Genomic DNA, 26,798 nt, shown 5'->3' on the forward strand with positions numbered 1-26,798 from the left:
AAAAAAAAAAAAAAAAGATGTTGCATGGGTTGGAGAGGCTATAATTGAGTGCCACCTGTATACGAAGCCCTGTGCCTGGCACCATCGGGTCATTGAATCCCTTCTATCCCATGCCACTCAGCAAGTTGGTACCTCTTACTATCCCATTTTATCTTTCAACTTGGTTGAAGATCGATTTTGTCATGAAGACTGGTGGGTGGTGGTTGTTGTTGTTTTTGGCTCTTTTTTTTAAGCCAACAAATCAGTCTTTTCATGTTCTGCAGAAGGATTTTCTGCCCTGCAGCCATGCTCCTTCTCCTGTATATTTTTTAAGGTATGTATCTCGAGGTACACCTGTGGCTGTGTGAACAGTGGGAAGGGAGCATACTCTCTTTAGTTACTGCATCTTTGGTCGTTTCCCCACTGGTTTGTAAGCCCACCTTTAGTTTAGACTTGAGTTCTCTGGGGGCGCTGTTTTCCACTAGCAAATTCCAGAGACTTTTTTTAAATTGCCTCAGCCGGGGGTAGGGGTGGGGGTAAGTGAGTGGAGTCCACTGGCACCTAGCAGGTGGAGCACCAGGGATGCTGCCCTCATACCTTACAATGCACAGGATGGGCCCTACCGCAAAGAATAATTTGGCCTCAAAAGTCAGTAGGGTGCACACTGGGAATCCTATTAGATGAATTTCATCTCTTTTGGGTCTTTGGAGGCGGGGGTGTCTCTGGATTCTCTACCAGTGACTTGTGAATTCCTGGGCATATGGCACACTTCTAAATTGCTATCACTTTATCAAGAGACTTGGTGTCTGGGAAGCCTTCCGGTCTTATACATGAGGAAAGGGAAGTCCAGAGAAGTTTCTTCAGTTGGGTTAAATGGTAGAGCCCAGGGGCACCCGGGTGGATCAGCTGGTTAAGTGACGGACTCTTCATTTCTGCTCAGGTCATGATCTCAGGGCCATGGGTTCAAGCCCTGTGCTGGCTCCGCTCAGCAGTCCTCTTGAGATCCTCTCTCCCTCTGCCACTCCCAACCCCCACACCTGAGCTGTCTCTAAATAAATAAATATATTTTTTTAAAAAATAAATAAAAGCCCAGATGCACTCCAGAGGCCTGCCCCCTAATTACCATACCTGCTAGTCCACAAGAGTAGCCAGGGGCTCAACCTGGAGGAACTGAGGCAGGGGGAACCTTTGCCCAGGTCACATCCCACCCCCCACAGGACCTGGTTCGCTGAGCTACGATGATGGGCAGGTGGTCAACCCAATGAGGCGACATACCCTCCCAACTCTAAATACACTAAAGGCTTTGAAGAAGCAACTTCCAGAAAATAAAATGATCCCATCAACACTTCACCAGGATGGCAGCTTGGCATTTACTAAAGTTCTTAACATATGTGAAGTCTGAAATTGCATAGCATCACCAGGAAGTCACTGTTATTTATTGCATTTTATAGCGGAAGAAACAGTTTCAGAGAAGCAACAGAGACCCGAGTTGCATTGCTATCCTGAGGAGGGCTCGCCCACACCCCAGCCGACCTCCCCGGTTCTGCCCACACGTCACCACACACAGTTGGCCTCTCAACAGCATCACGGCACCTCCCTTTCCCCAGAGACTTTCCACCTGCAGGGCTCTGAGCCACACAATGTATTTCACAGCTTCATTTATCCCCATCTCCACAATGACCCGCTGAGGTAGGACTTGTCGCTGTCTCCATTGTACGAAAAAGGAAACTGAGCCTCAGAGAGACAAGTTATTGGTCTGAGGTCCCAGAGCTGGGAAGCAGAGAAATCTGGCTCTTGAGTTTGGCTGATTCCCCCAGCCCATCCCACATGTGAGTCCCCTGTGTCTGGGAGATAAAAGTAGACTCCACAGACAGGACCAAGCTGCCAAAGCACTAGCATGTTCTGAAGCACTGGAATGTTCCAAAGATCCTCTGGTTCCCTACTTGTTCACTCATGACAGGAAGCTCCAACAGTTCTATCTGTAACAAAGTCCTCCCACAGCTTCAGGGGAAGATCCACCCTGCTACCCGCCTCCCCGTCACCCCCACAGCCCACTGCCCCTGGCAGCCTTCTGGAGATGGGTGGCTGCTGTCAGCATGGGGTGGCTGAAACATTCAAACACCCTGATCTCTACCTAGGCTGGATGGCCAACTCCCCAGTACTCAGCCACGTGCCTGGATGTCCTGGGGCCGCAGCTCTCGTTCACCCTCAGCCAAGAAGACAAGGAGGGCACGGTGCAACAGATGCACCCCCAAGCGGCGGCGCCGGGTGGCTGGCCAGTTCGCCACTACTCCATAGTAATGTCCTTGTTTCTGGTTGGTCAGCATCTGGATCCCTGGAGAGATTAAGAGTCAGACATCCTTGGAAACCCCTGGCAGATGTGACTGTAAACCCACTGCATATTGCTCTTAAGCAGGGACAAACCAATAGAGCAGAATATGTACGTGTGCAGGTACATAGTTGGTGCTCAATGATTGTTCATTGGACGAATAAATAAACAGCTCTGAGAGGAAAGGGGTGAGGTAATCAGTAGATGAAGTGCCCCACATGTGACCCCACCCCACCCCACGAGCCAGGCATTTACCTAGAGCCTCCACAAGACACGCCTCTCGAGTATAAGCCTCCACAGCAATCACGTGTTGGAAGCAATGCAGGGAGACAACACCACGACCACTGGCCCAAATCTCCAAGATCTGACGCACTTTGGGGCAGGCCTAGGTGGCCAGGGTGGGGTTAGGGGCCTGCCCTCTGATCCCTTCTTCTTTCACCTCCCCATGGCCCAGGTGCCCCTGTCATGACCCTGATCCTTAACCTCACACCTGCTTTCCTGGCCGCCGATGGAGCCTGAGGGCCTCCCTGAGGTGGAAATCTGGCCGGGCCCGTGTCCCTTTCCCCACGTAGAAGATGGCACGAACAAAGGCCCGAAGGCATTCAGCCTGGGTCAGTGAGAAGGCTCGAGCTGGCAGGTCCTGAGTCTCCCTGGATGAAGGGAATTGCTCAGAGAGGAAGAAGTGATGAGAGTTGCCTGGGAGACAGTTTCTAAGTTCCCAGAGCAACTTGAATCTATGTCCAGTGATCCCCATTTGGTAAGGTGGAGAGAGTGGTGGGTGCTTCCCAAGGACTCAGCTTGAACTAGGTCTAAACAACCTTTTATAGATATAGATAAAGAAGCTGATGACCAGATAGGGCCAGTCCCCCTTTTAAAGATACAAAGCAAATAAGAACCAATCCCAGAATTTTCCAGCTCCCACCTCCAGGTCATCCCAGCCCCAAGTACCTCGGGTCCATCAGTAGATACGTGAAACTGGACTTTATGAGCCCCTCCCGCCACCTTCTCTTGGGATCTGGACGCTCAAACTGCTGGGTAAGCATATCCTCATCTGCCTGGGCATCTGGGATACAGCCTGTCCGCAGGGCTTCGGCCAGCTCTGGGCTGTGCCCTGAAAAGTCTGAGCCCAGGGTTGGGGCGGGGGGTGCAGTGAGGACTGAGTCAAGGCAGACAGAAGGGGCTGTCCCCAGAGACAAATAGAGCAGGTAGGACTAAGAGACAGAAGTCCCAGGAATTCCTGGAGGCTCCTTAGACGTGGGATGCCCTGAACAGACTAACCAGGAGCAGCTTCTTGGTGGGCTTCTTCCAGCCGTTGGAGGTGGTATGGCCGAGTGAAGGGTGTGATGGGGCCCAAGCTCTCACCAAGTGCTTGGAGCCCTCGCAACAGCTCCAGGTCAGACATGGCAGGGACCAGAGGGCACCAGCAAGAGGGGACAGAGTCCCTGTCACCTGTGGAGCTTACTTCATCCTCCGTCAGCCAGAGAGCAGCCACATCACTGTCAAGGGACACCTCTTCATCTTTTAGGGAGGGGGAGTCAGGGAGTCCAGGCAGTGGTTCCAGAGGAGGGCTTTGGGCAGGGCTTCCAACAGGGACAGATACGGGGGTTGGGGAGGCATCTGAAGAGGTCAGAGTCAAAGACCGCAGACGGGTATTTAGTTCTGCCTCCCTGTCTGCCATGGCAGCTCGATGCACTGGCTGTGGGGTACCTGGAGACCTTGGCATCCTCTGGGAAGATTGAATATCAGGCAGGAGTCCCTGCTCGGCCCTGGGTAATGACCCAGCCCCCGAGGCGGTGTCCAGGGCTGGGTCTTCAGTTCTAGAGGCTTCAATCGCGGTGACAAAGGACGTATCTGAGCTGCAGTCCCATTGGCCTGGGGGGGACTCCAAGCCGCTATCACTGTCAGCAATCTCAGGCTGGACAAGGAGGCTGTCCAGCAATCTCAGGCTGGACAATCTCAGGCTGGACAGTCTGGGGCTGGCCTCCAGGCACATGTCCCTGCCATCACTTCTGCCCACTGCTGTGGAGCCTGGTGTCACACAGGGAGGTGCAGAGCGGCTGGTGTCCAGTCCCTTTCCCCAGGGGTCTGGGCCTGAAGTAAGGGATGAGAGTGAGGGTCAGACAGGAGGGGTGAAGAGAGCCAGAGCCAGAGATGGCGGTTGGATCAGACAGGAGGAGGCAGCTGGAGTCGCAGGGAGGAGGGAAAGTCAGAGACAGACAGCTTGCAGGAGACATCGTATGTGAGACAGAACCAGAGTGGACATCAGAGGGACGCGCAACAGTGGATGAGAGGTTGAGTCCCCGAGGACGCGCAGGTCCCCCTCACCGTCGGGCTCGGGCTCAGGCTCCTCCCTCTCTACCCCGGTCGGGGTCGAGGTCCTGGTCCGCCTCTGCCTCTGGAACTCGCGAAGGACGCGCGCGCAATCCCGGTGTCCCTGCTGCTCGGCCAGGTCCAGCGGCCGCAGTCCGTCCTGCGGCGGCGCGGTCAGCAGGGGGCCCCCGAGGCCCTCCTCCCTCCTTTCCTCCTTGCCGCCCTCCCTCCCTCGCTCGCTCGCTCTCCCCCCTTCCTCCCTCCGGGTCTGCCGGGCCCCTGCCCGCGGTGGGCTCCCACCTGGTCGCGCAGCGCGGGGTCGGCTCCATGGCCCAGCAGTAGCTCCAGGCCACGGCGGCAGCCCCAGGCGGCAGCCACGTGCAGCGGCGTCAGCGCCTCGACCGATCTGGGGCAGGAGGGCAGGAGCGGCCAGCGTTGGAGGGAATGTGCGCTCGGCCTCCGCGCCCCGGAACCCATCGCCATCCCCCAGCCGGGTACCCCAACCTTGGATCCTAGGCTCTGCGCCCCCTGGCAGGCCGGGAACCGCCCCCGAGATCCCCAAGCCCCAGCCTTGGGCCCCGCGTCTCCGCCCCCGGGCTGTGGGACGCCCTGTCCCAGCCTCCCAGGCCTCGCCCTCGGGCTCGGGCGCCCCCTCCCCCGCGCGGCTCACCGCCCCGGGCCCGGGCCCAGCCTCACCGAGCGTTGGCGTCCCCGCCGCGGCGCAGCAGGGCTTCGAGGCAGCGCAGGCCGCGCGGGTGCCGGGCTCCGGCGGCGAGGTGCATGGCCGCCGCGCCATCCGCGAGCAGCCGGTTGGGGTCGGCGCCGCGGCTCAGCAGCTCCTCCACGGCCCTGCGGACGGGGACGTCAGAGGGGGCCCCGGGCCTCGGCCCGCCCCCGCCCGGTGGGCGCCCTCACCGCGGCTCGTCCTCCCGCAGCGCTGCCCGAAGCCGCTGCGCCAGGCCGGCCCCCGCGTCCATGCCGGGCCCCGCAGCCCCGCGGCCTCGCCCGCCCGCTTCCAACTTCCCGCCGCGCCCTGGTGCGCACGCGCCGCCCCTCCCCTGCCTCGGGTCTGCGCGGGCCGGGGCCGCGCGGGGTCCGCCGAGCCGACCTCCGCCGCAGGGGCGTCCGCTGCGGGGCCGGGAGCTCCGGGGCCTCCGGGGCCCGTGACGCCGAGTGGCGCTCAAGCCGGGCCTGCGGCCGCCGATAAACACGGGGCGGGTGGAGGCCGCCGGGCGTGCCGTTATCTCGTGTCAAAGCGGGAAACGCGAACTCCCCTGATGGGCGGGGTGGAGCCGCGTCCTGGGTCCGGAGGTGCGCATCGGGCAGCAGGTCTCCCGGAACGTCCCGCCCAGGCCGCCTCCCTGGCTATGTAAGGCTCCAGTGAACAGGCTCTCGTCTCCATCCCTGTGTTGCTGATTATCTATCACTCCCGGGGAAACGGGGGCTCATTACTTTGGAGCGCTGGGCCGCTGGGGGCCTTCATTTTCCCATCTGCACGATGGGAGGATAGACCCAGGCTGATGTGAAATTGAACGAGTTTCACCACAGGGGCCTGGCACGTAGGTGCCCAACAAATGTTCATAGGGAGGAAAAGCTGTTGCTCCACAAAAGCTGTTCCTGTTGTACGAGAACCTAGCCGCTAAACTTGTTTTCACAATCGCTCATTATCCAGGAAGATAGTAGAGTGGTAGACCTGTTGTATCTGTCTCTGGTCTCCTCTCCTCTGGGGCAAACCCATACGATTTCCTGAAAGACCAATAGTCCCTTTCCAGAAGAGAGGCTTGATCGAGTCCTGGCCAATTAGAGCATCCCACAGCTCTAGCCCGGGATTGGGCCAATAAGGTTACCCCACCCAGGCAAGGCCAGTTGGGAGGAGATGTTGGGAGCCCTCTCTTCACCTGGGCTGTAGTCTGGGGAGGGGTCACAGACCTTTCCGTGGTCTAGGAGAAAAGCAGGGCACATTGAACACCAATCATGCAAGATATTTCAGCCCACCCCAACGGCATTATTGTCTGAACAACTGAATATAGCCAACCCTAAAACTTCACTTTTTTTTTTTAAGTTTATTTATAATTTTTTATTTTATGTATTTATTCATGAGAGACACACACACACAGAGAGGCAGGGACACAGGCAGAGTTGAGAAGCAGGCTCCATGCAGGGAGCCCAATGTGGGACTTGATCCCGGGACTCCAGGATCACACCTGGGCGGAAGGCAGGCGCTAAACCGCTGAGCCACCACTCAGGGAAACCCCACTTCACTTTTTATCACTTTTTTTGGTTTCACAAAAACCAAAGGATTCTCTTTTCTGTTCAGTGGGTAAGTTTATCACTTGTAACCAAAAAGATCCAAATTAACACAATGTAACTGTTGTGGACCTGGGTTAGGGATTCTCAGATTTTTATTTTGATGACAAAAGTCACACAGGGGAGAATAAAACTTACAGTGGACAAACTGCTAGTGGGAGGAGGGCTGGAAAACATGGGGAATGAGTGCCCAGAGTCCCCAGGAGCCTCCTGGAACCCTCCCTACCAAGGTGCCACACAGCCTACTTTGAGACCCATTCTACAAGCCCAGGGCTTCACCGCATGGGAAGGCGGAGACGCACAGGGATGGTTCAGACGGTGGCTTCAACCTCAGTGGCTTCATCATCCTCTTCCAGCAGGCTGTAGGAGGCATGACTCTGGCAGGGCCGCTGCAGTGGGTGAGCCAGCAGCTTGGCCATACAGTTGTGCAGCTCAAGGGCTGGCCCGGCTAGCGCCACCTCATACTTGTAGCTGGTACCCTTGGTATCCAGGCTGCCCATGAAGGCAAACATGTCCTGTGGGGCCAGGGAGGGGCTATCAGGATTCCCCTGATAGATCCCTCTCTGCCCCTGTAAGGGTTCCCAGAGGAGGGGGCATCAGGGATGGGTTCTGAAGCCTGGAGAGGAGTTTCCCAGAAAGAAAACATTCCCACACTCAGCACATATTCCTTGCCACCCACCTGGTGTTAGACCCAACAGGTCTCAGTTCTGGAGACCCTAGTTTGGAGAGACAGTTAGAGGCTGACTTCCCCCAGCTCCCATGCTAGTGATCCCCAAGGAGCAGAGCCTTTTGGTTTGGGTGCTGAAGTATGAGTAGGAGCCCATTTCAACTCCCCCTCTTCACAGTAGACTGAGGCTCAGAGGTAAGTGGCCTAATCAAGGTCAGGGCTAGGATGTGAAGGACCAATAGGGCCTGGGGAGGCAGGGAGGGAAGCATGCTGCAAGGGCAAAGGCAGATGGAGAGAAGCCCCTACCAGCTCACAGCAGACAGGTGGAAATGGTTGTTGAGTGACCTACGGACCATGATCCAGCAAGGCCAGGGCACCGGGCATTGCATGCAGCACGGAGATGCATTCAGAGACACCCCACCTATACTCCCTGCCACCCACACCCACAGCAGCCTCTGACCTTCCAGCTCATTTCCTCTTCCTTCTCGTCAGCGCCATTGTGGATGTAAACAACATCGAAGAAGAAGTAGGGGCACTGGAACATTTTCTGTGGGGGGAAGAACACCAGCCTTTGGGGATCAAATCACCCCATACCCCCATGCCCGTGATTCCCTGGCATCTGATTTGGGACTATGGGAACCCATCCATAGGCACCCCAGTTCTTGTAATTGGGAAGTTCCTCCTGGTGTCTAACCATGATGCTGCTGGCTGCAGATATCCCTCCCTTTCTTGGGCCTCACTCACCTTCATGGGCTCCGTCAGGGAGAACTGGGGCTGGCAGGGCGGACGGCTATAGACAAGGATGGTGCGGACCACGTATGGGGGTGGAATTGTCTGCACATTCTCAGTGACTGGCAGCTCAGTCTTCTGCTGGCTGCGTAGCAAAGGTGGGGGACAGGTCAGAGCACACTCCTGAGATCTGCCTCTCATCACCCTCGGAGAGCTCGGACCCTCCTTGGGCATCCAAAGCCCCAAGTTCACTGCTGCCTCTGAGCCTCCCCGCATGCTGATCCCTCTGCCCTGAGTCCCTCCGCAGCCTCACCCTTCCGCCTGACCTCTCCTGCTCTGTCAGGGAGACTTTGCTGACTCCAAAGCTGGAGTCCACTCTGACCACCCCCTTCATCCTGAACATCCCCCAATCATTGACCTGAGCTGGACCTGTCCCACCAGGCCGGAACAGTCTACCCAATCCTATCTGCTAAGTTAGCACCCAGGTCCCTAAGTGGCCACGGCTGGATCTCACACCGGCAGAGGGTATTAGGCAGACAGAGCACTAGAGTCTTTAATATATGAAAAGTAAATCTGATCATCAGTAAGAAAAAAGCTGACACCTCGCTAGAAAAATAGCAAACGGGACAAATGGACAAATCAATGCCGGAATACTGAGTGGCTTACAAGTCAAAGACTCAAAGAAAGCACGGTGACAGTACCAGGGCCCGCTTGCCACGCTCAGACAGGAGGAACCTTCAGCAGTGGGAAGGGCCCCAGTGTCGGTGGGGAGTACACAGTTAGTTTCCTTGGAAAGTGCTCTGGTAAACTCAGGCAGATCAAAAATATGCACCCCTTTGATCCAGCATGTCTTCCATTGGGAATTTACAGGATGCATTCACTTGCAAACTTTGCCAGGACACTTGTTCCAGGTTAACCACGATGGAAAAGGCAACACAAGATCCACATCCACCATGAGGAGGCAGGTCAAAACAGGGGTTTTTGGACTATTAAGGGTCTGTAAGCTCAGGATGGTTTTTATATTTTTAAAATGGCTGGGGAGAAAAAATCAAAAGAACAGTTTTGTGACTTGTGGAAATGACATGAAATTAGAATTTCAGTGTTCATGACATTCATTACGTTTTATTGAGACACGACCACGCACGTGGGTAGGCTTTGGGACTGCTTTCAGACCACTTGGGCAGAATCCAGTCATCGTGACCCAGACCAGGTGGCCTGCAGAGCTGAAAATATTTACTGTCCGGCCCTTCACAGAAAACAGGTGCTGGGATCCCTGGGTGGCGCAGCAGTTTGGCGCCTGCCTTTGGCCCAGGGCGCGATCCTGGAGACCCAGGATCGAATCCCACGTCGGGCTCCCGGTGCATGGAGCCTGCTTCTCCCTCTGCCTGTGTCTCTGCCTCTCTCTCTCTCTCTGTGTGACTATCATAAATAATAAATAAAAATTAAAAAAAAAAAGAAGAAGAAAACATGTGCTGCCCTGTGGGTTAAAAGCATAGAGTGGGGCAACCCTGGTGGCCCAGCGGTTTAGTGCCACCTTCAGCCCAGGGTGTGATCCTGGAAACCCAGGATTGAGTTCCACGTTGGGCTCTCTGCATGGAGCCTGCTTCTTCCTCTGCCTGTGCCTGTGCATCTGTCTCTCTGTGTCTCTCATGAATAAATAAATAAAATCTTAAAAAAAAAAAAAAGAAAAACATGGAATGGGGGACCTCAGGGCCACCATGGGACTAACATGGAAGGCGAAGTGCGGGGAAGGCAGTACTTACATGAGGCTGAAGAGACCTTCCAGATCTGGCAGGGATGCTAAGGAGAAGGCTGGTGGCAGAGCATGGGTGGGAAGCAGAGGGTGGTTTCCCTCATCCTGATGTCAGGAGGGCCTGGGCGCCCTCATGCCTAGTGCCGGGTACCACTGTGCAGGAGATGTGCTGGGTGATGCTGGCCCAGTTGCTTGCCCTGTCTGAGCCTGTGCTCCCTCAGCACAAATCAGAAAACAGGATGCCGGCACCGGATGCCCTGAAAACTCTTCCTGACTCACAACCAGGGCAGCTATCCTCACAATGGAAGAGCCACGGTGTCCCCGTCTCCTGCCTTCTGACACTCAGCCTTGTTTCCTAATGCACAAGGATCACTTTCTAAGTTTTGGGCTTTACATGAGCCTTTTGTGCTCAAACTAGCATAAAATGTGCTGTGCCCAGGTTACAGGGGCTGTAGAAGTGACTGTGACTTTCTAGTCACGTATCACCATTTATTGAACACAAATTGTATACTTGGCCCTGTATAGAAAGCTCCCCATGTGTGTGGTTTTGCCATCTAGGGTCCAATCAGTTGGTTTGGCTTTTATATTGACTTTATCTTAACAGCAACCCCCTGAGGAAAGAGGTTTCATGCCTCTCCTTTTACAGATGAAGAAACAGGTTCAAAGAGGTGACTTGCCTAAGCTTGTCACAGCAGAACTGCGATCTGGACCTGAGCCAGTCTCAGCCAGCCCCCCATGGCTCAGGCTTCTGGGGTTCCAAGACCAGAAGAACAGCCCAGTCCCCTCTAAGGGCACCCCTGCCTGAAAGGATACTGAAGGTGGAGCAGGAAGCCGTCTCTAGGTCATAGAGGCAGCTGCAGAGCTCCCGGGGATCAGAGGTCAGGCCGGACAGCTGCAGGGAAGCACAAATCTCAGCAAGGTGCCTTCCTGCCCCTAGGGAGCCCCGAGGCACCCAAGCCCTGCCCCAACCTCACCCAGGCGATGTCATCATTCACCACCACCAGCGCAAACTCATGGCTCTTGTCGATCTTGTGTTTTGTCCGCACAAACATCTCAATCATCTTCTGGGAGACATTGAGGGCATTGGTTTTGGAGCTGGGGAGGCACAGAAGAAGGGGGTGGTTAAGGCAAGGCCTCCCAGTCTGGAGGCCGTCTCCTCAGCTGCCAATTCTGGGGAGCCCTCCACTAGGCACTGGAGGCCCAGGCCATGCAGCGGGCAGGTGGCAGAGTCCAGCCACCTCTCTCCAGCCTCTGGCCTCTCCAAGTGGGTTTCTCTGGCCAGCCTGGGTCTCCCCCAGGCCTTCACAGAGCCACAGATGGCTAGGGGTGGCAGCAAGGGGAAGACGGGCTTGTCCTCGGCATCCCCTTGGACCCTATCCAAGCCTGGTCACCAACCCCAGAATCCCAGCAGCTCAGGGCAGGGGCTTCAGGGTCAGCTAGGCCTGGGTCTGAGTCCCCACTCTGAGACCTTGGGGAAGTCACTTCACTTCTTAGGAGTTTCTGAGTCATTGCTGTGCCACGGGTGCCACATGGCAGCTCTCAAAGGCTTGGAACAGAGCCCTGGGGGGTTACAGCTGTATTATGCTCGGTTGCCATCACTACTCTCTGACAGCACCAGGCCCCAGGCCAGGCCAAGCTGCTATGAGTCTCAGAAAGAGGGACAGCCCTGAGTTGTTTGAGCTGCCTTCCTCCCACCCACCCCAAGCCGTGGCTGCATTATTCAAGCCCCCAGATGTATCTCTTACCCATTGAATGACTCCAGCTTTGAAAGGGACATTTCCTCTGACAGGTCCAGGCAGATGATCTGCAAGAAGGTTGGAGGGAGGCAAGGGCACTGTGAGTGGAAGAACCTAGCGACTGGACATCAACACCAGCCCCTGCTGCGCTCTGGCAGCCCTTCTCCCAGCACTTCTGCCTGAAAAGGTGGTGGGATGACCCCCACTTCCCAGCCAAGCAACCTACTTTCGAAGACAGCGGTTCAGGGAAAAGAACACTAGACATGGAGTCCAGGTTTATGAGAGAATAAAGGAACCAGAGGATGTCTGACACAGAACAAGAAAAAGGTGGAGTGAGTTGAACTATGCCCCAGCCCCCACCCAGATATGCTCACCCAGAACCTCAGAATGTGCCTTCTTTTCGAATCAGGGTATTTGCTCATGGAACTAAGATACAGATCTTGAGATAAGATAAAGATCCTGATCCAGGGGTATCTGGGTGGCTGGGATGACAGGAGCATCTGACTCTTGATTTCAGCTCGGGTCATGGTCTCAGGGTCATGAGATCCAGCCCTCCATCGGGCTCCCCTATCAGCGGGGAGTCTGCCTAATATTCTTTCTCCCTATCTCTGCCCTTCCCCTTACCCACACTCTTTCTCTTGATCTCAAATAAATGATTTGAGATCTGATTCAATGGCAAGTGTCCTTATAAGAGAAAGAAGATTCAGAGACACAGATGGGAAGGCCGTGTGAAGAGGAGGCAGAAACTGGGGTGATGCGGCTGCAAGCCAAAGAATGCATGGAGCCCCCAAGGGCTGGAAGGGGTGAGGAAGGATCTCTCCCTATAGCCTTCAGAAGGACAATGGTCCTGCCCATACCTTGATTTCAGACTACTGGCCTCCGGAACAGTGAGAGAATCAATTTCTGTTGTTCTAAGCCACTCAGTTTGTGGTAATTTGTGGTGGTAACCCCAGAAAACGCATAGGAAGTGACTGCAGGGTGAATCCCAAAAAAACGAAGAGTTTTAAACTTTAAGGTTCTCTAACACCTTCACAGTCACAGGCCAAGCCCCTCACTTACCACCTTCTCTGGACAGTTGACCCTTGGTGTCCGCACCTGGACTTCGGGGGCTGTTGGGGGCACCTGCCAGGGCTTGGGGCCAGCTCCTGGAGGGTTGGGGGTCCCATCATCAGCACTGGCCGCCTCACCCTCACCCTCGCTGCGGCTGCCCACGCTGGCCTGGGCCCCCAGTGCCCGGTCCTCAGCCCCCTCAGGGTTGGAACGTGTGCGGGGCCTGGGCTCAGCTGACTGCTCCTCTTCCTCTTCCTCCTCCTCCTCCTCCTCCTCCTCTTCCTCGGTGGGGCTGTTGGGCTCCGCCACCTCCATGGCCCCTAAGTGGCTGGATGGAGCAGGGTTGGGAGAAGCCAGGATCCTCCCCTTAAGGGTTTTAAAAACATTTGGTTACTGTGCAGGACAGTGCATGAACTGCGTAATGGTTGTAAAAATCAATCCTTTCCAGGCCTCAGTTTCCTCATCTGCAGAACGGGTGCCTGGCACCCCCTCTGACTTAAAGTCTCCCGTTTTTTCTATAGAGCTACCCTCCCCCTTTCCTTGGCCAATGAACAAAACTGGCCACCAGGACTGGCTCAGACATGGGGCATGACCCAATACAGGTCAGTGAGGGGCAGCTGTGGGGCTTCCAATAGCGCTGTTAGGGAAGAGGGACTCGTTAAGAGTTGCAGAGCTGGGAGGATGGAAGTCGGCAGCTGCCAGGAGCCTTTTGCCTCCAAGACAGGAAAGAATACCTACTTGAAGTGATGCTCACCCAGAAAACAGCAGCTAGACCTCTGTGCACCTGGATCCAGCTATGCCCGTAGGAAACTGAATAAAGGACACCTCATTTAAAATGGAGGAGGGAAAAAAATTAAAAAATAAAATAAATAAAATAAAATGGAGGAGGGAGGGCAGCCTGGGTGGCTCAGCGGTTTAGTGCTGCCTTCAGTCCAGGGCATGTTCCCGGAAATCCGGGATCAAGTCTCACGTTGGGCTCCCTGCATGGAGCCTGCTTCTCCCTCTGCTTGTGTCTCTGCCTCTCTCTCTCTCTCTCTCTCTCTCTCTCTCTGTCTCTCACGAATAAATAAATAAAATTTTAAAATAAAATTAAAAATGGAGGAGGGAGGCCAAAAGGGGAAGCTCTCACCTCCTACCACAACCGCAGACCCCCACGGGAAGATAGATCTTGCATTCCCAACAGAAAAATACTATAGGGCAGCCCGGGTCGCTCAGCGGTTTAGCGCTGCCTTCAGCCCAGGACCTGATCCTGGAGACCCAGGATCGAGTCCCACATCAGGCTCCCTGCATGGAGCCTGCTTCTCTCTCTGCCTGTGTCTCTGCCACGTGCTCTCTTTCTCTGTGTCTCTCATGAATAAATAAATAAAATCTTAAAAAAAAAGAAAAAGAAAAAGAAAGAAAGAAGACTATACTAACCTAGCATGAAAAGGAAAGAGTTTCTCCTTGCCTGGCAACAGCGCAGCCAATGATAGTCACAGCTCAACCAGTGGAAAGCCACTAAACTTCAAATTCCCAAAGTATTCCAATAGACTTTAGGTTTATGCCCCTCCCAACTCCCCTCCTTTGTTCAGGACTTGCCTAATGCTTTGCTACAGCTTGTGTGTCCTAAATTGTAGTTCTCTACTATTCCCAAACCAACCTCCCTTTGCGGGTAAAGTAACTGACAGTTTTAGTGTGAAGGTTAACAGAGTAATTGGCCGGGGTGCCTGGCTGGCTCAGTCGGTAGAGCGTACCACTCTTGCTTTTGGGGTTGTGAGTTCGAGCCCCTCCTCGGGTGCACAGATTGCTTAAAAAACAAAATAAGACTAATTAGCTCTAGGATTCCCCGCAGCGGGCACTGGGTTGCCCAGGGGTTGTCTGCGCAGGAGGGCACGAATCTAGCTGTTAAAAGTCCCATTGAGGAAAGATGGGACGCCCACAGTGTTCCTCTCGGGGATTGGGTGTGGGCTGCGGAGGATGGTCTGAGTGGCTTGCAATCCCCTCGATCTCTAAGGAAGACCATGTTTCAAGAGGGATGGAGGTTAGCCTGCAGGAGAAACCAGAGCTGAAAGCGGAAGACTCCGGGAAGGCTAGGGGCTGGACCTCTAGGGACAGGACCGCAACCACCCAACCACCTCTCACCGTAGGCTGAGCCTCCCTCCAACTCAGCGGAGAACTGACTAGGAAGCCGCCATCTTTCGCAGCCCGGAAGTGGTGCGGCGCGGCCGCGACGCCTCCTGGGAAATGTAGTTCAGCAAGTCGTAAGGCAGGCGGACAACTGAACGGGGCGGGGGAAAAGGCTGGAGAGCCTTGGAAGCTGATAGGCTGGGACAGCGCTAGGGGGTGGGGTTTGGAATGTGATTGGTTAAAGCAAGACGTGCCAGGGCTTTGATGTTTCTGGCCAAATGAGGGTTCGGTGGTCAGCGCTTCTGCCCTGATAGGCTGGGACGAGGCCTAGTGGAGTGGACTTTTCTATGGACTAGGCTCAAAGGGATGGAGAAGGCCTCACTTGCAATGTGATACACTGAATGCGAGTGACTTGGGCGGGATTTAGACGAAGAGGTAGGGCTAATTGATGATTGGTGGAGCCGACCTGGCCCTCGGCGAGGGGCGGGTTTTTGTGCGCTGAGGTGGGAGTGGCCCACGCCCCAGGCCCTGCCCAGTTATTTAATTCTGCCCCTTATTTTGCATATATTTGCAAACCCCCCAAAATACCAAGCCCAAACTATTTAAAACCACCTTTTCTTCTTCACGCGCACTTCTTCTCTTACCCCCTAACCATTTAAAACCTACTCTGAAAAAATAAAAAATAAAAAAAATAAATAAAACCCACTCTGAGCCGCCTCAGTTTCTTTATGTGTAAAAGGATCAATTAAACCAGCCCTCAGGAGCCAGGTTCTTGGTCACCGACAGCCAGGAGGAGCTATGCAAGCTAAGTCTACAAGAATGGAGAACTTGCTAGAAAAACAATATGAAAGGCATTCCAGAAAGAAGGAATCGCCTTGGCAAAGGTCCTGAGACTTGCAAGAGCCTTGGAGCGATGGAACCTTTAAGAGGTTAATATGGCTGGAGCAGGGGCGCCTGGGTGGCTCAGTGGTTGAGCATCTGCCTTCAGCTCAGGTGGTGGTCCCAGGATGCTGGGATCAAGTTTCACATCAGGCTCTCCGCGGGGAGCCTACTTCTCCCTCTGCCTTGTTTCTGCCTCTGTGTCTCTCATGAATAAATAAATAAAATCTTTTTTTAAAAAAATGGCTGGAGCAGAGGCTAAGAGTGTAGATTTCAATGTGCCTGGGTGCCCCCAAGTCAGAGAATTGCAACTTATTTCCTTACCAGTTTTGGGGACGCAGAAGCAGGAAGACTCAGCCTCCTCTGTCTGTCAGCGGAATGAGGAAGATTCAGGCTACTCCAGGCTCTGCGCAGTTTAAACCAAGTGTAGGGGCACCTGGGAGGTTCAGTGGTTGAGCGGCTGCCTTCAGCTCAGGTCCTGATCCCGAGGGATCCTGGGATTGAGTCCTGCATCGGGCTCCCGGCAGGGAGCCTGCTTCTCCCTCTGCCTATGTCTCTGCCTCTCTCTGTGTCTCTCATGAATAAATAAAATCTTTAAAAAATAATAAATAAAAAATAAGCCAAGTGCAGAAACAAGGAAAGGGTTACAGCATAACCAAAGGCCCTGGGATGTGAGAATTGTGAACCTTCACCTGTTCACAGAGGGGTCATCATGGCTAAAGCATGGAGTATACATGGGTGCAGACAGCAGGCATTATTTTTAAGGGCCTCGAATGCCGGGTAGAAGAGCTTGAAATGTTTCCCAAGGGCAATGGGGAGTCATGGAGGGTGTGTGAGCAGAAGAGGTGAACAATGAGGTCTCTGTCTCTGGGGCCTGGGAGGGGAAGGGAGTCAAGGGGTGGGTGGCTGTAGAGTCCACGGAGAGAGAGGGGCTGGCATCCCGGTAGAGGGGAGAGGGTTGGGCTGTTATGGAGGGAGATGACGAGGCCCTTTAGAGATGGATGCAGGAAAAATGGGCAGGATGTAGGGGCGATCTGTGCCCTGAGGAATCCAGGAGAAGCAGCAGCTGGCAGAGGAAGCAGAGATGGGAGGGCCGGAGAGGCAGCGAACAAGAGTAGGTGTGTTACAATTCAGTTCTTGGATGGTGCTCAGTCATGTGCAAGTTGCTTGTTAAAATTCCCATGACACTGTAGACAGATCCTATAATTAAAGCCCCCCCCCCATTTTACAGATAAGGAAACTGAGGCTCAGACGCGGAAGAGACATGAGATTGGAGGCTGGGGCAAGGAAGGACCGACAGGTCAGGAGCTGGACATGTGTGTCCCACCGGGACTGGAGGAAGCTGATGTCCTTGAGGAGGAAATAGCACAATAACAAGTCACATGACCAGGGGAGGGGGCTTCCTGTTTCCCGGCCTCTCCCAAGCCAGCCTTGGCCAGCCCGGGGCCTAAGCAAGCAGTGGCCAGAGCTACCCCAAGAGTGTCCAGGGATTTGGGCTGCTGACCAAGGTATTCCTAGAGGTACAGAGGAGTAGCATTAGAGCAGGCTGAGGGGACCCAACCCCAAGATTGGGGCCTCCGACTCAAGAGGACCCTGGGGAGGAGAGGTGATTCTTGAAGTCCTCGAGCCAGGTCCAGATTGGGGACCGAGGGGAGCACAGAGGTAGTGAAAGATAAAGGAGGCAAAAGACAAGGGGAGGTGGGAACAAACTTGTGAGGTAGTGAGCTGCCTGTCAGGAGGGGTATTCAAATGTGCCAGCTCAACACTGGTAATTCAAGATCCCTCCCAGCGGGAGGAGATCGATGCTCATTTCATAGAAGAAGGTATTAAGGCTGTCATTCGCCCAGACCAACAAAGACAAGAGCCGAGATCAGGCTGCGGCTTTCGGAAAAAGAATCAGAGGACTGAATTCTGGACAGCAATGAGTGCCCGGGCCACGCGACCCCGAAGCCGGCGAGGGAGGCACGCGCCACCTGTAAGTGCCCCCTTCCCTGCCGCATCCAGCTCTTTGGGGTCACTCACCCCCTCGCCCCCGGCCTGGCTCGGAGCTTGGCCCTGTGGGTCATTTTCAGGGGGAGCTGGATCCCGTGGCGGAGAGTTCAGAGGAGGCTGAGGCAGCCAGCGGGAGCTCTGAGCTGGGCCCTGTGCCATCTCAGGAGAGCTGCGAGCCGAGGCTGCAGGGGCCAGAGGCAGAGGCCAGTGGGCAGGGCCTTGGGAACAGGTAAGGTCCCCTCCGTCTGGGCTCCCACTCCGGCCCTGGTGTGTCTTTCCTCCCCACAGATCTACCTGTGTTCCTCCCTTGCTCACACACACGCCGTAGCTTCCCACTGCCCTCCTTGCCCAACTTTCAAGGCCCCGGATAATGCACCCTCTGTGAGCCAGCCACCCCAGATGACCCCATTTCCAGAACCTTCTGTCTCTCACTTCACCACAGGACCAACAAAGAGGCTGAGGGGGACTCTAGCAGAGGACTGGCCCCATCTCCCGAGGGACCCCGCAAGCCTGCAGAGGAAGGCCACCAGGCCAGAGATGTAGCTCCACAGGATGGGGAGACTGTCCCCCCCAGGCCTGAAGCCTCTGACGTGTTTCAGGTTCTCCAGCGTGCTCTGAGCTCCCTGGAGGCGGCGGCGGCTGCCTGGCGCCGCCGGCCCCCCAGCTGTCCTGGGCCCGGGGAGGCAGAGGACAGAAGTGAGGTGGGACCAAGGCCCTGCTTGGAGCAGGAGGGGGCAAGTGGTTGCCAGAGGGAGGCAGCCAGCCTGGCAGAGAGGAATGACTGGCTACGATTGGCCTTGGGCAGCCGAGAGGAGGAGCTGATTCGCACGCAGGCCTCCCTGCAGGCCATCCAGGGGGAGAAGGAGATGCTGCAGAGAGAGGTGAGGGTCTCGACGTATTGTGCTCTACCTCTGAGGGTTCTCTGTCTAAGGGGGAGGCGGGCCTGGCATAGGCAACCTTCCATTGTTTGTTCATTAGAAAAACTCTTACGGAGGGACACCTGGGTGGCTCAGTGGTTGACTTGAGTTGAGCCTTTGACTCAGGTCATGATCCCAGGGTCCTGAGATCGAGTCCCACATCAGGTTCCCCACAGGGAGCCTGCCTCTCTCTCTGTGTCTCCTCTGAATAAATAAATAAAATCTAAAAAAAGAAAGAGAAAAACTTTTATGGAGCGTTGACTGCTGCAGAGCCCTGAACAAAGGTGCCTTGCCTTCTTAGATAAGGTGGTCAGAGATGCCCCTTGAGGAGGTGACACTTGAGCCAGGAGGTAAGGGAGGAGCCATGCAAGGATCTGGGGAAAGAGCATGCCAGGCGGAGAAGGAGCTCCCTTCCAGAGGTGGGAGTGTGAGTCAGGGAACAGTGAGCAAGCCAGTGTGGGGGTGAGGGGAGGGCAGGTTAGTGATGGGGGCAGATTTACACGGTCTGTGGGCTTCTGGGAGTTGGGCTTTGGCCCTGAGCCTGGTGGGCTCCTGGGGGGTTCCCCCTCGCCCCCCCACCCTCGCCCCCCCGCGGCAGAAAGGGGCGGGACCTGGTGCCGCGGTCACAGGCGCCCTCTGGTAGGCATGGGAGGAACAGCCGGCGGATCCACGAGGCACTGGTCCAGACACCAGATGGTGGAAACTGTGGAGGTGGCACAAAGTGGGCAGATTCTGGGTGGTGTCGAAGGTGGAGCTGGCAGGTTTGGGTGTGAAAGCCAGAGAAGGGTTGAGGACAAGTCCTGGTTTGGGGGCCTGCGGGACTGGGAGCCAGAAATGCAGGACCAGGAGCTGTTGGGACCCTAATGAGTTCAAGAAACCCCTGAGCCACCCATGTAGGACCATCAAAGACACAGTTGTGGGGTCAGAATCCAGAGCTCAGGGGAGATGTCAGGACAAGAGAAACACATCCCGACCTCTTTAACATGTGGATGGAATCTAAAGCCATGTGGCTGAAGGAGATGGGGGAACAGGCCCTCATCTTGGGCAGGCCAAGGTGGCAAGATATGGGGCCACCAGAGCCCAGCCTAAGGGGTGGGGCCCACTTCCTGGCTGGGAAAGATGATCCCCGCTCCACATTCCTCTCCTCACCCCCACCCACATTCCTCTCCTCACCCCCACTGCCTCTGGCACCCACCACTCTGTTCTCTATAACTGTGAGTTCAATTTTTCGTTTTGTTTTATCTTAGATCCCAAATATAAGTGAGGTCATGGTGTGCTTGCTTTTCTCTGACTTATTTTGCTTAGCACAATGCCCTCAAGGTTTATCCATGTTATTACAAATGGCAGGATTTCCTTCTCTCTCTTTTTTTAAGAGATTTTATTTTTTATTTTATTTTTTAATTTTTAAAAATTTTTTTTATCTATTTATGATAGTCACAGAGAGAGAGAGAGGCAGAGACACAGGCAGAGGAAGAAGCAGGCTCCATGCACCGGGAGCCCGACGTGGGATTCGATTCCGGGTCTCCAGGATTGCGTCCTGGGCCAAAGGCAGGCGCTAAACTGCTGCGCCACCCAGGGATCACAAGAGATTTTATTTTTAAGTAGTCTGTACACAATGTGAGACTCGAACTCATCACCCTGAGATTAAACGTCAGAGGCTCCACCGACTAAGCCAGCTAGGTGTCCCTCCTTACTTTTTTTTTTAATTTATTTTTTATTATTTTTTTCTCCTTTTTTAAGGCCAAATAACATTCCATTGTCTATACACCAGATCTTCTTTCCCAATTCATCCACTGATGATCACTTAGGTTGCTTCCTAAGTGTCTTGGCTATTGCAAGTAATGCCGCAGTGAACATAGGGGTGCGGATATCTTTTCGAGCTACTTTTTTTTTCATTTCCTTCGCGTAAATACCCAGAAGTGGAATAGCTGAATCGTGTGATGGTTCTATTCTCAAGTTTTGAGGACGCACTATGTGGTTTTGCATAAATGGCTGCACCAATTTACAATCCCGCCAACGATGCATGAGGGTTTACTCTTCTCCACATCCTCCCCAACACTTGTGCCTTTTTTTTTTTTAAGATTTATTTATTTTAGAGAGAGAGAGAGACCAAGCACATGTGCCCATGAGTGGGGGGAGGGGCAGAGGGAGAGAATCTTCAAGCAGACTCCTCACTGAGCACAATGTTTGATCCCATAACCCATGAGGTCATGACCTGAGCTAAAAACAAGAGTTAGATGCTTAACCAACTGAGCCACCCAGGCACCCCAACATCTTTTTGACAGTAGCTATTCTAATAGGTATAAGATGATACTCATTGTGTTTGTGACTTGCATTTCCCTGATGATTAGTGATGTTGAGCACCTTTTCCTGTACCAACTGGCCATTTATATGTTTAAAGATAGAAGATGGGATGGGATCCCTGGGTGGCGCAGCGGTTTGGCGCCTGCCTTTGGCCCAGGGCGCGATCCTGGAGACCCGGGATCGAATCCCACGTCGGGCTCCCGGTGCATGGAGCCTGCTTCTCCCTCTGCCTGTGTCTCTGTTTCTCTCTTTCTCTCTCTGTGACTATCATAAATAAATAAAAATTAAAAAAAAAAAAGATAGAAGATGGGGATCCCTGGGTGGCTCAGCGGTTTAGCACCTGTCTTCCACCCAGGGCGTGATCCTGGAGACTCAGGATCGAGCCCCACATCAGGCTCCCAGCAGGGAGCCTGCCTCTCCCTCTGACTGTGTCTCTGTCTCTCTCTCTCTGTGTCTCTCATGAATAAATAAATAAAATCTTTAAAAATAAATAAATAAAGATAGAAGATTCTTAAGTGGCTAAGTGAATTGCCCAAGGCTGGATAGTGAGGAGTTCGGAGGGGGGCGGGCAGTAGCTGGGTTCCTGCTTTCCAGCCGGGGCCTTGTGACTATCTCAGGAGCAGTTCTGAAGGAGGGTTGGTGGGTGGTTGGAGCTCCCAGGCCTGACCTACTCCATCTTCCTTCCCCACCCCCACCCCAGGTCCAGGAGCTGCAGGATTCGCTGCTGAGGCTGGAATCTTTCCCACCTCCCTCCCCTGGCCAAGCAGGTGGCTCAGGCAGTGGCTCCAGCAGTTCTGGGGTAGATGAGGAGCCCTGGGGAACTCAGGTGAGTACAGGAAGCTTAAAAACCACGATCTTGAGATTTAGGATTCTGGGTGATGAGACTCAAATCCTGGTCCTACAGTCCGGTAGCTTCAGGGATTGGAAGAGGTTTAAACCCATGACACTAGGCTCTTCAGTGACAATCTGGGCAAATCAAGTCACCTTTTTCTGGCAGGACCCCTTCTCTCTGGCTCATCCCCTGCTCCGACGCCTCCGGAGTGATTCCAGCACTCAGATGCTTGGACCTCTCCCCACTCAACCCCCCGCCCCAGGGATACACGTCATGGAAGCCCAGATGGAACAGCTCCAGGCGTAAGAGCCATAAATGCTGAGCTCGTAAGGGCACTGGTGCCTCCCCCTGCTGGGCTCTAAACCTGAGAGTCTGGAGCTGGAGTGGAGTGGGGAGGAGGGTGGAAGTCAGCTGGGTCCCACCTACCCTACGGTGCCTCTCATTTTCCCTCTTCCCGAACTTCTGAGGCAGGAGCATCGAGAAACTCAAATGTTTCAACCGTCTGCTCTCAGCCGTGCTGCAGGGGTACAAGGGCCGGTGTGAAGGCCTCAGCATGCAGCTGGGCCAGCGGGAGGCTGAAGCCACAGCACTGCGTCTGGCTTTGCAATACAGGTGAGTGCATCCCACCCGTGACATCGCCAGCTAGGAAGGGAATGAGTACTCCGAGGATGTGCCAGCTCAGAGGATGATCCACGGCGAGAGTCAGGGCCCTTGCAGGAAAGCCCTTTCCAACCAGAGAAATTATTATTATTTTTTTTTGAGAAACTATTTTTTTAAAGATTATTTATTTATTCATGAGAGACACAGAGAGAGGCAGAGACATAGGCAGAGGGAGAAACAGGCTCCTCAAGGGAAGCCTGATGCAGGACTCAATCCCAGGACCCTGGGATCATGCCCTGAGCTGAAGGCAGACACTCAACCACTGAGCCACCCAGGCATCTCCAGAGAAATTCTTTTAAGGCAGTTTTAGCTCAAGGGTGCTGAAGTTTACAAGCTCCCACGGGTGGAGGTGGGGGAGGAACTGAAGGATCGCAGAACAAGTGGGTATGTCACCCACACCATGAGATGGAGCTGGGTGTCCCAGAGCACTCAGAATCGGTGTCTCACAGTGAGCACTGTGAGGAGGCATACGGAGTCCTGCTCACTCTCCTGGAGGCAGACTCGGGAGCAAGAGAGAAAGCCCCTACCGGTGACCTGGAGGCAGCTGAGAAGGAAGCTCAGAGGTTGTTGGCACAAGAGGAGGCTGCCATGGATGGAGAGACACCACGGGATACACAGCCAAGGTACTCTGGGAAGCTTGAGAACTGGGAGGGCCAGTGAGTGGGGTCCTTGTTAGAGAATGGGGCTCCCACGCCTCCACATTGGGGTTTGGCATGGCTGAGCCCAGCAGGGTTGGAGTAGGATGCTCCATGGTTCGTGGGCATGAGGCCTGACTAGAATTGTCTGGCTGCTGCTCAACAAAGTTGACATGGTGGCTGAGAGCCACTGCAATTGGTATAGTATCCACCAGGGTTGGCATGAAGATGGATGATGGTGCCCACTGATTAGAACTGGCGTGATGGTGTTTAATGGGGTTGGCCTGATGTTGGTACACATTGAGTTAGCATGATGTTGCCAAACAGGGTTGGCCAGCTGAGCAGTGGTGCCCATCGTGTGGTGGCACCCACTGTGTTGCCATAAGTGATAGCACCTACTGAGTTGGTGTGATGGCTTCCACCATGACGGCGTGAGCAACAGTAAGCGTTGATGTGTTGGTGTTCACTATGTTGTCTTGATGAATGATGGTGCCCAATGGGGTGTATATTATGGAGTCCACCATGTTGGTATGATAGCACTCACCACAGATGGCATAGAATCCATCATGGTCAGTAAGATGGAAGTTGATAAAGCCTACCAGAGTTGGCATGAGGTTAACACGACTATGGCCACCAGTGTTGACATTAGACCCCTCTTCTGTTTCCTGTAGCCCTGAGGGCAGTAGTGTGGATCGGCCCACACCACAGGAGGTGGCTACCCAGCTCTGGGGCTATATCCAGCGTCTCCGGGAGCGCTGTGCTCTGGTGAAGATTCCCCCAAAACCGGGCCCAACTTTGGCACCCATGCCCACTGTGCCCCATGCAGAAGCTTTGGTGCAGGCCATTCTGGGGACCCAGCCTGGCCCAGCCCTACCCCGGTTGGAGAAAATGCAGATCCAGCGAGACTTGGCAGCCACACGGGTACATGTGGGCAGTGGTCACTGTGTTAGTCTTTCTGGTGGGACAAAACCCTTTGCTGAGGTTGAGAGGGATGTGTTTGGGCGACTGAGTAACAAAGGAGAGTTCTACTTGGCTGGGGGCAGACTTCCTGGAGGGAGGAGAATTGGAACTGGGATTTTGAGGGTTGAAGAGGAATTTGTCTTCCGGAATTCAATTTCTCATAAGATTCTGAATCTGGCTTTCCAAAATTTCCTGCCTGTGGAAAGGAGATGGAGACAGGGGACATAATCTGAGGTTTATACCCTGGCATGAAAGACCTGAGGTTCTAGAGCTGGAGAAACTCCAGACCCTTCCACTGAGATGTTACTTGATCTTGTCTAAGATATTGGTACTCTCTGAACTGCCATTTCTACAGCTGTCATTTTTAGGACGATAATTCTCATCATACAAGATCATGGTGAAGGTTTGGGTTCTTGCCTGACCAGTCGTCACTAGGTACCTCCTGGGGCCTCAGTTTCCCCAGATCCTAGAGGCCCAAATTCTCTGCCCACTCCTTGGTCTCTCAGGAGACTCTGGCTGACCTGATGCTGCGGCTCCAGTTGGTGCGGCGGGAGAAGCGGGGTCTGGAGCTTCGAGAGGCTGCCCTCCGAGCCCAGGGCCCAGCCCACGTGCTCCTGCTAGAGCAGCTGCGGTGGGAGCGGGCACAGCTCCGGACGGGTGGGGCCAACAGTAGCAGTGGGGACAGCAGTGGAGGCAGGAGCAGTGGAGACGAAGAGGAGTTGTCTCAGGTGAGTGGCCCTTCCTGGGCCTGGTGGGGCTAGCAGTATACTAGTAGGTCTGTGGCCCTGGTCAGTCACAGCCCCCTTGGAGCCACAGTTGGCATTTCTGCACGAAGAAATGAGTTTGGGGCACCTGGGTGGCTCAGTGGTTGAGTGTCTGCCTTTGGCTCAGGGCGTGATCCCGGGGTCCTGGGATCGAGTCCTGCATTGGGCTCACTGCAGGGAACCTGCTTCTCCCTCTGCCTACTTCTCTGCCTCTCTCTGTGTGTCTCTCATGAATAAATAAACAAAATCTTAAAAAAAAAAAAAAACCCACAAAGAAATGAGTTGAATGTTAAACTGCCTGTCAAAGTTCATACCTGTACTTTGGTTTTTTTCTCTGAGTGTATCAAGCCCAGTAAGCCCCAAGGAGTTTTAGTGTCTTCCACTCAAACCTGTGCCTCCTCCTTAGTCCCACTCCAGCATCTCCTCCCCAATAGCCCAAGCCCAGGCTTCATCTCTTCCTAAATTTTGGCTCGAGCATTCTCCCTGAGGCCTTCCCTTTTGCCTTTTCCTATCTCATCAAGACTGCCCTCTGCTTAAAGCCTTCAGCAGCTTCTGGAACCCTCCTCTAAATCATCTCTCCCACCTTCACACCTTTGTAGATGTTGTGCCCCTCCCAAGAACACTGGTCACTTACCTCTTTGTCTGATTAAGCCCATGATCTCTTGCAAGCCATTGCCTGCCTCCAGATGAGATCCCCTGTTATTTATTTCTCTGGTTTGGGAATCATTTTACCTTTCTTGGGGTATCTCACCAGACTGGGGGCTCTGTGAGGGGAGGGGCTGTGGCCGCCACCGTCTGGGTGACTTCCATGTCCAGCTGGGCTGAGTCCACACTCCACCTAGGCCAATGTCACTTCCCTCCCTTCTGCCTCCCACAGGGCCCTCCTGCTCTCCGCAGGGGTGGCAGGGGCGTTGATGGAGACCAGGTGGGCAAAGTGCAGGGCCCGGAGACTCTAGCCCAGGAACTGGCAGCGTCACTTAACCGGTGTGTGTCTCGGCCCTGGGCTGGGGGATGGATGGGCGGGGCGGGGGGTATACGTGAGAATCCATGGGGGCACTGTGTGCAGTGGAGGGTTGGCTGCACTTCTGTGTACAGGTGTGTTCACATGGCGTTGCGGGAGGTGGGAAGGATTGGCTACGGCCACAAGCTCCTCTCTCCCCACCCCTGCACCAGGGCCCTGGGCCTTCGGGAGGAGCTGCGGTCTCTGCGGGAGGAACTAGAACACGTGGCTCAGAAGGGGCGAGCCAGATGTGCTCAGAGTGCTGAGCTGAACAGGGACTTATGCAAGGCTCACAGGTGGGTCCCCCTTTTCTGGTGACTTCAGAAGTGAGTGTACTGGCTTTCTCTGAGCCTCAGCCTCCCCCCTACCACTGTAAGGTGGGTGGCAAGTTCAATCCATCCCATACTGCCCCTTTCCCGGATGGAACCCCAGGAAGATTCAAAGAGTTCCTGTCTGGGGCTGGGAATACATAGCTCCTGACGTAGGTGGGATGGGGGGCTGTTTCCCGGCTCAGCCCCATCCCCCCTCCACCCTCCTCCAGTGCCCTGGTCCTGGCCTTCCGAGGTGCCCACCGGAAGCAGGAAGAGCAACAGAGGAAGCTGGAGCAGCAGGTGGCATTAATGGAGGCTCGACAGGCAGAGGAGCTGGAGGTGCTAGAAGCCACCGCAAGGGCACTGGGGAGGCCCAGACCACCCCACCGGCCTCCCCGGCTGGGAGAGACCTTTCTGTAGGCCCCATCCTGGCTGTTTCTGGATGTGCCGGACAGTTTTATGGCGGACCACATCATAAATCGTCCTGGAGTGATGTTATATCATGTGTGACCTTGAATGTTGGGACCTGTTGGGTGGGATGGGGGCTGTTGCATCTGGGTGTCTGGGAGCTGATGGAG

General features: G+C 54.5%; 3 protein-coding genes across 6 annotated transcripts; 1 reads left to right on the forward strand and 2 right to left on the reverse strand.

Annotated features, from left to right (window-relative positions):
* Positions 1-1,383: 1,383 nt before the first annotated feature.
* On the reverse strand, positions 1,384-5,610 carry ANKLE1 (ankyrin repeat and LEM domain containing 1). 2 transcript variants are annotated; one of them, XM_035703396.2, is made up of 9 exons: positions 5,534-5,610; positions 5,315-5,467; positions 4,919-5,024; positions 4,634-4,778; positions 3,587-4,399; positions 3,257-3,428; positions 2,799-2,958; positions 2,564-2,693; positions 1,384-2,314 (listed from the first exon to the last, which is right to left on the reverse strand). In XM_035703396.2, exons 1-9 carry the CDS (start codon positions 5,593-5,595, stop codon positions 2,142-2,144), a joined length of 1,914 nt encoding a protein of 637 aa, XP_035559289.2. In that variant the 5' UTR covers positions 5,596-5,610; the 3' UTR covers positions 1,384-2,141. The 2 variants fall into 2 exon arrangements, with proteins under 2 accessions (XP_035559289.2, XP_048954361.1); XM_049098404.1 differs by having other exon boundaries at positions 4,634-4,745; positions 5,315-5,577.
* A 1,392-nt stretch (positions 5,611-7,002) lies between these two features.
* On the reverse strand, positions 7,003-15,076 carry BABAM1 (BRISC and BRCA1 A complex member 1). Of its 2 annotated transcripts, none has more exons than XM_025457961.3 (9): positions 14,982-15,076; positions 12,870-13,226; positions 11,820-11,878; positions 11,049-11,169; positions 10,888-10,966; positions 10,085-10,109; positions 8,337-8,466; positions 8,053-8,139; positions 7,003-7,440 (listed from the first exon to the last, which is right to left on the reverse strand). In XM_025457961.3, exons 2-9 carry the CDS (start codon positions 13,173-13,175, stop codon positions 7,237-7,239), a joined length of 1,011 nt encoding a protein of 336 aa, XP_025313746.1. In that variant the 5' UTR covers positions 13,176-13,226; positions 14,982-15,076; the 3' UTR covers positions 7,003-7,236. The 2 variants fall into 2 exon arrangements, with proteins under 2 accessions (XP_025313746.1, XP_035558484.1); XM_035702591.2 differs by lacking the exon at positions 14,982-15,076 and adding an exon at positions 13,615-13,670.
* A 2,140-nt stretch (positions 15,077-17,216) lies between these two features.
* On the forward strand, positions 17,217-26,718 carry USHBP1 (USH1 protein network component harmonin binding protein 1). 2 transcript variants are annotated; one of them, XM_025457960.3, is made up of 13 exons: positions 17,217-17,353; positions 17,693-17,820; positions 17,918-18,066; positions 18,280-18,718; positions 21,759-21,884; positions 22,056-22,192; positions 22,362-22,502; positions 23,000-23,173; positions 23,857-24,106; positions 24,652-24,873; positions 25,787-25,893; positions 26,083-26,205; positions 26,451-26,718. In XM_025457960.3, the coding sequence occupies exons 2-13, from the start codon at positions 17,767-17,769 to the stop codon at positions 26,638-26,640; spliced, it is 2,112 nt and encodes a 703-aa protein (XP_025313745.3). In that variant the 5' UTR covers positions 17,217-17,353; positions 17,693-17,766; the 3' UTR covers positions 26,641-26,718. The 2 variants fall into 2 exon arrangements, with proteins under 2 accessions (XP_025313745.3, XP_025313744.3); XM_025457959.3 differs by having other exon boundaries at positions 17,234-17,353; positions 17,635-17,820.
* The last annotated feature ends 80 nt before the right edge of the window (positions 26,719-26,798 follow it).

The sequence above is a fragment of the Canis lupus genome, chromosome 20 (genome assembly GCF_003254725.2).
Source record: "Canis lupus dingo isolate Sandy chromosome 20, ASM325472v2, whole genome shotgun sequence".
In the NCBI taxonomy this organism is placed as follows: domain Eukaryota; kingdom Metazoa; phylum Chordata; class Mammalia; order Carnivora; family Canidae; genus Canis; species Canis lupus.

Coding starts and splice junctions, on each gene's coding strand:
- ANKLE1 (XM_035703396.2), bottom strand. CDS start 5,595: ATGGACGCGGGGGCCGGCCTGGCGCAGCGGCTTCGGGCAGCGCTGCGG. Junction 5,025..5,314: donor GGCGGGGACGCCAACGCTCG/GTGAGGCTGGGC, acceptor CTCCTGCCCCAG/ATCGGTCGAGGCGCTGACGC. Junction 2,694..2,798: donor ATCGGCGGCCAGGAAAGCAG/GTGTGAGGTTAA, acceptor CTGGCCACCTAG/GCCTGCCCCAAAGTGCGTCA.
- USHBP1 (XM_025457960.3), top strand. CDS start 17,767: ATGAGTGCCCGGGCCACGCGACCCCGAAGCCGGCGAGGGAGGCACGCG. Junction 23,174..23,856: donor CCACGGGATACACAGCCAAG/GTACTCTGGGAA, acceptor TGTTTCCTGTAG/CCCTGAGGGCAGTAGTGTGG. Junction 24,874..25,786: donor ACGAAGAGGAGTTGTCTCAG/GTGAGTGGCCCT, acceptor TGCCTCCCACAG/GGCCCTCCTGCTCTCCGCAG.
- BABAM1 (XM_025457961.3), bottom strand. CDS start 13,175: ATGGAGGTGGCGGAGCCCAACAGCCCCACCGAGGAAGAGGAGGAGGAG. Junction 8,140..8,336: donor CCCTGACGGAGCCCATGAAG/GTGAGTGAGGCC, acceptor TTCCCCCCACAG/AAAATGTTCCAGTGCCCCTA. Junction 7,441..8,052: donor AAGAGGAAATGAGCTGGAAG/GTCAGAGGCTGC, acceptor CTGGCCCCACAG/GACATGTTTGCCTTCATGGG.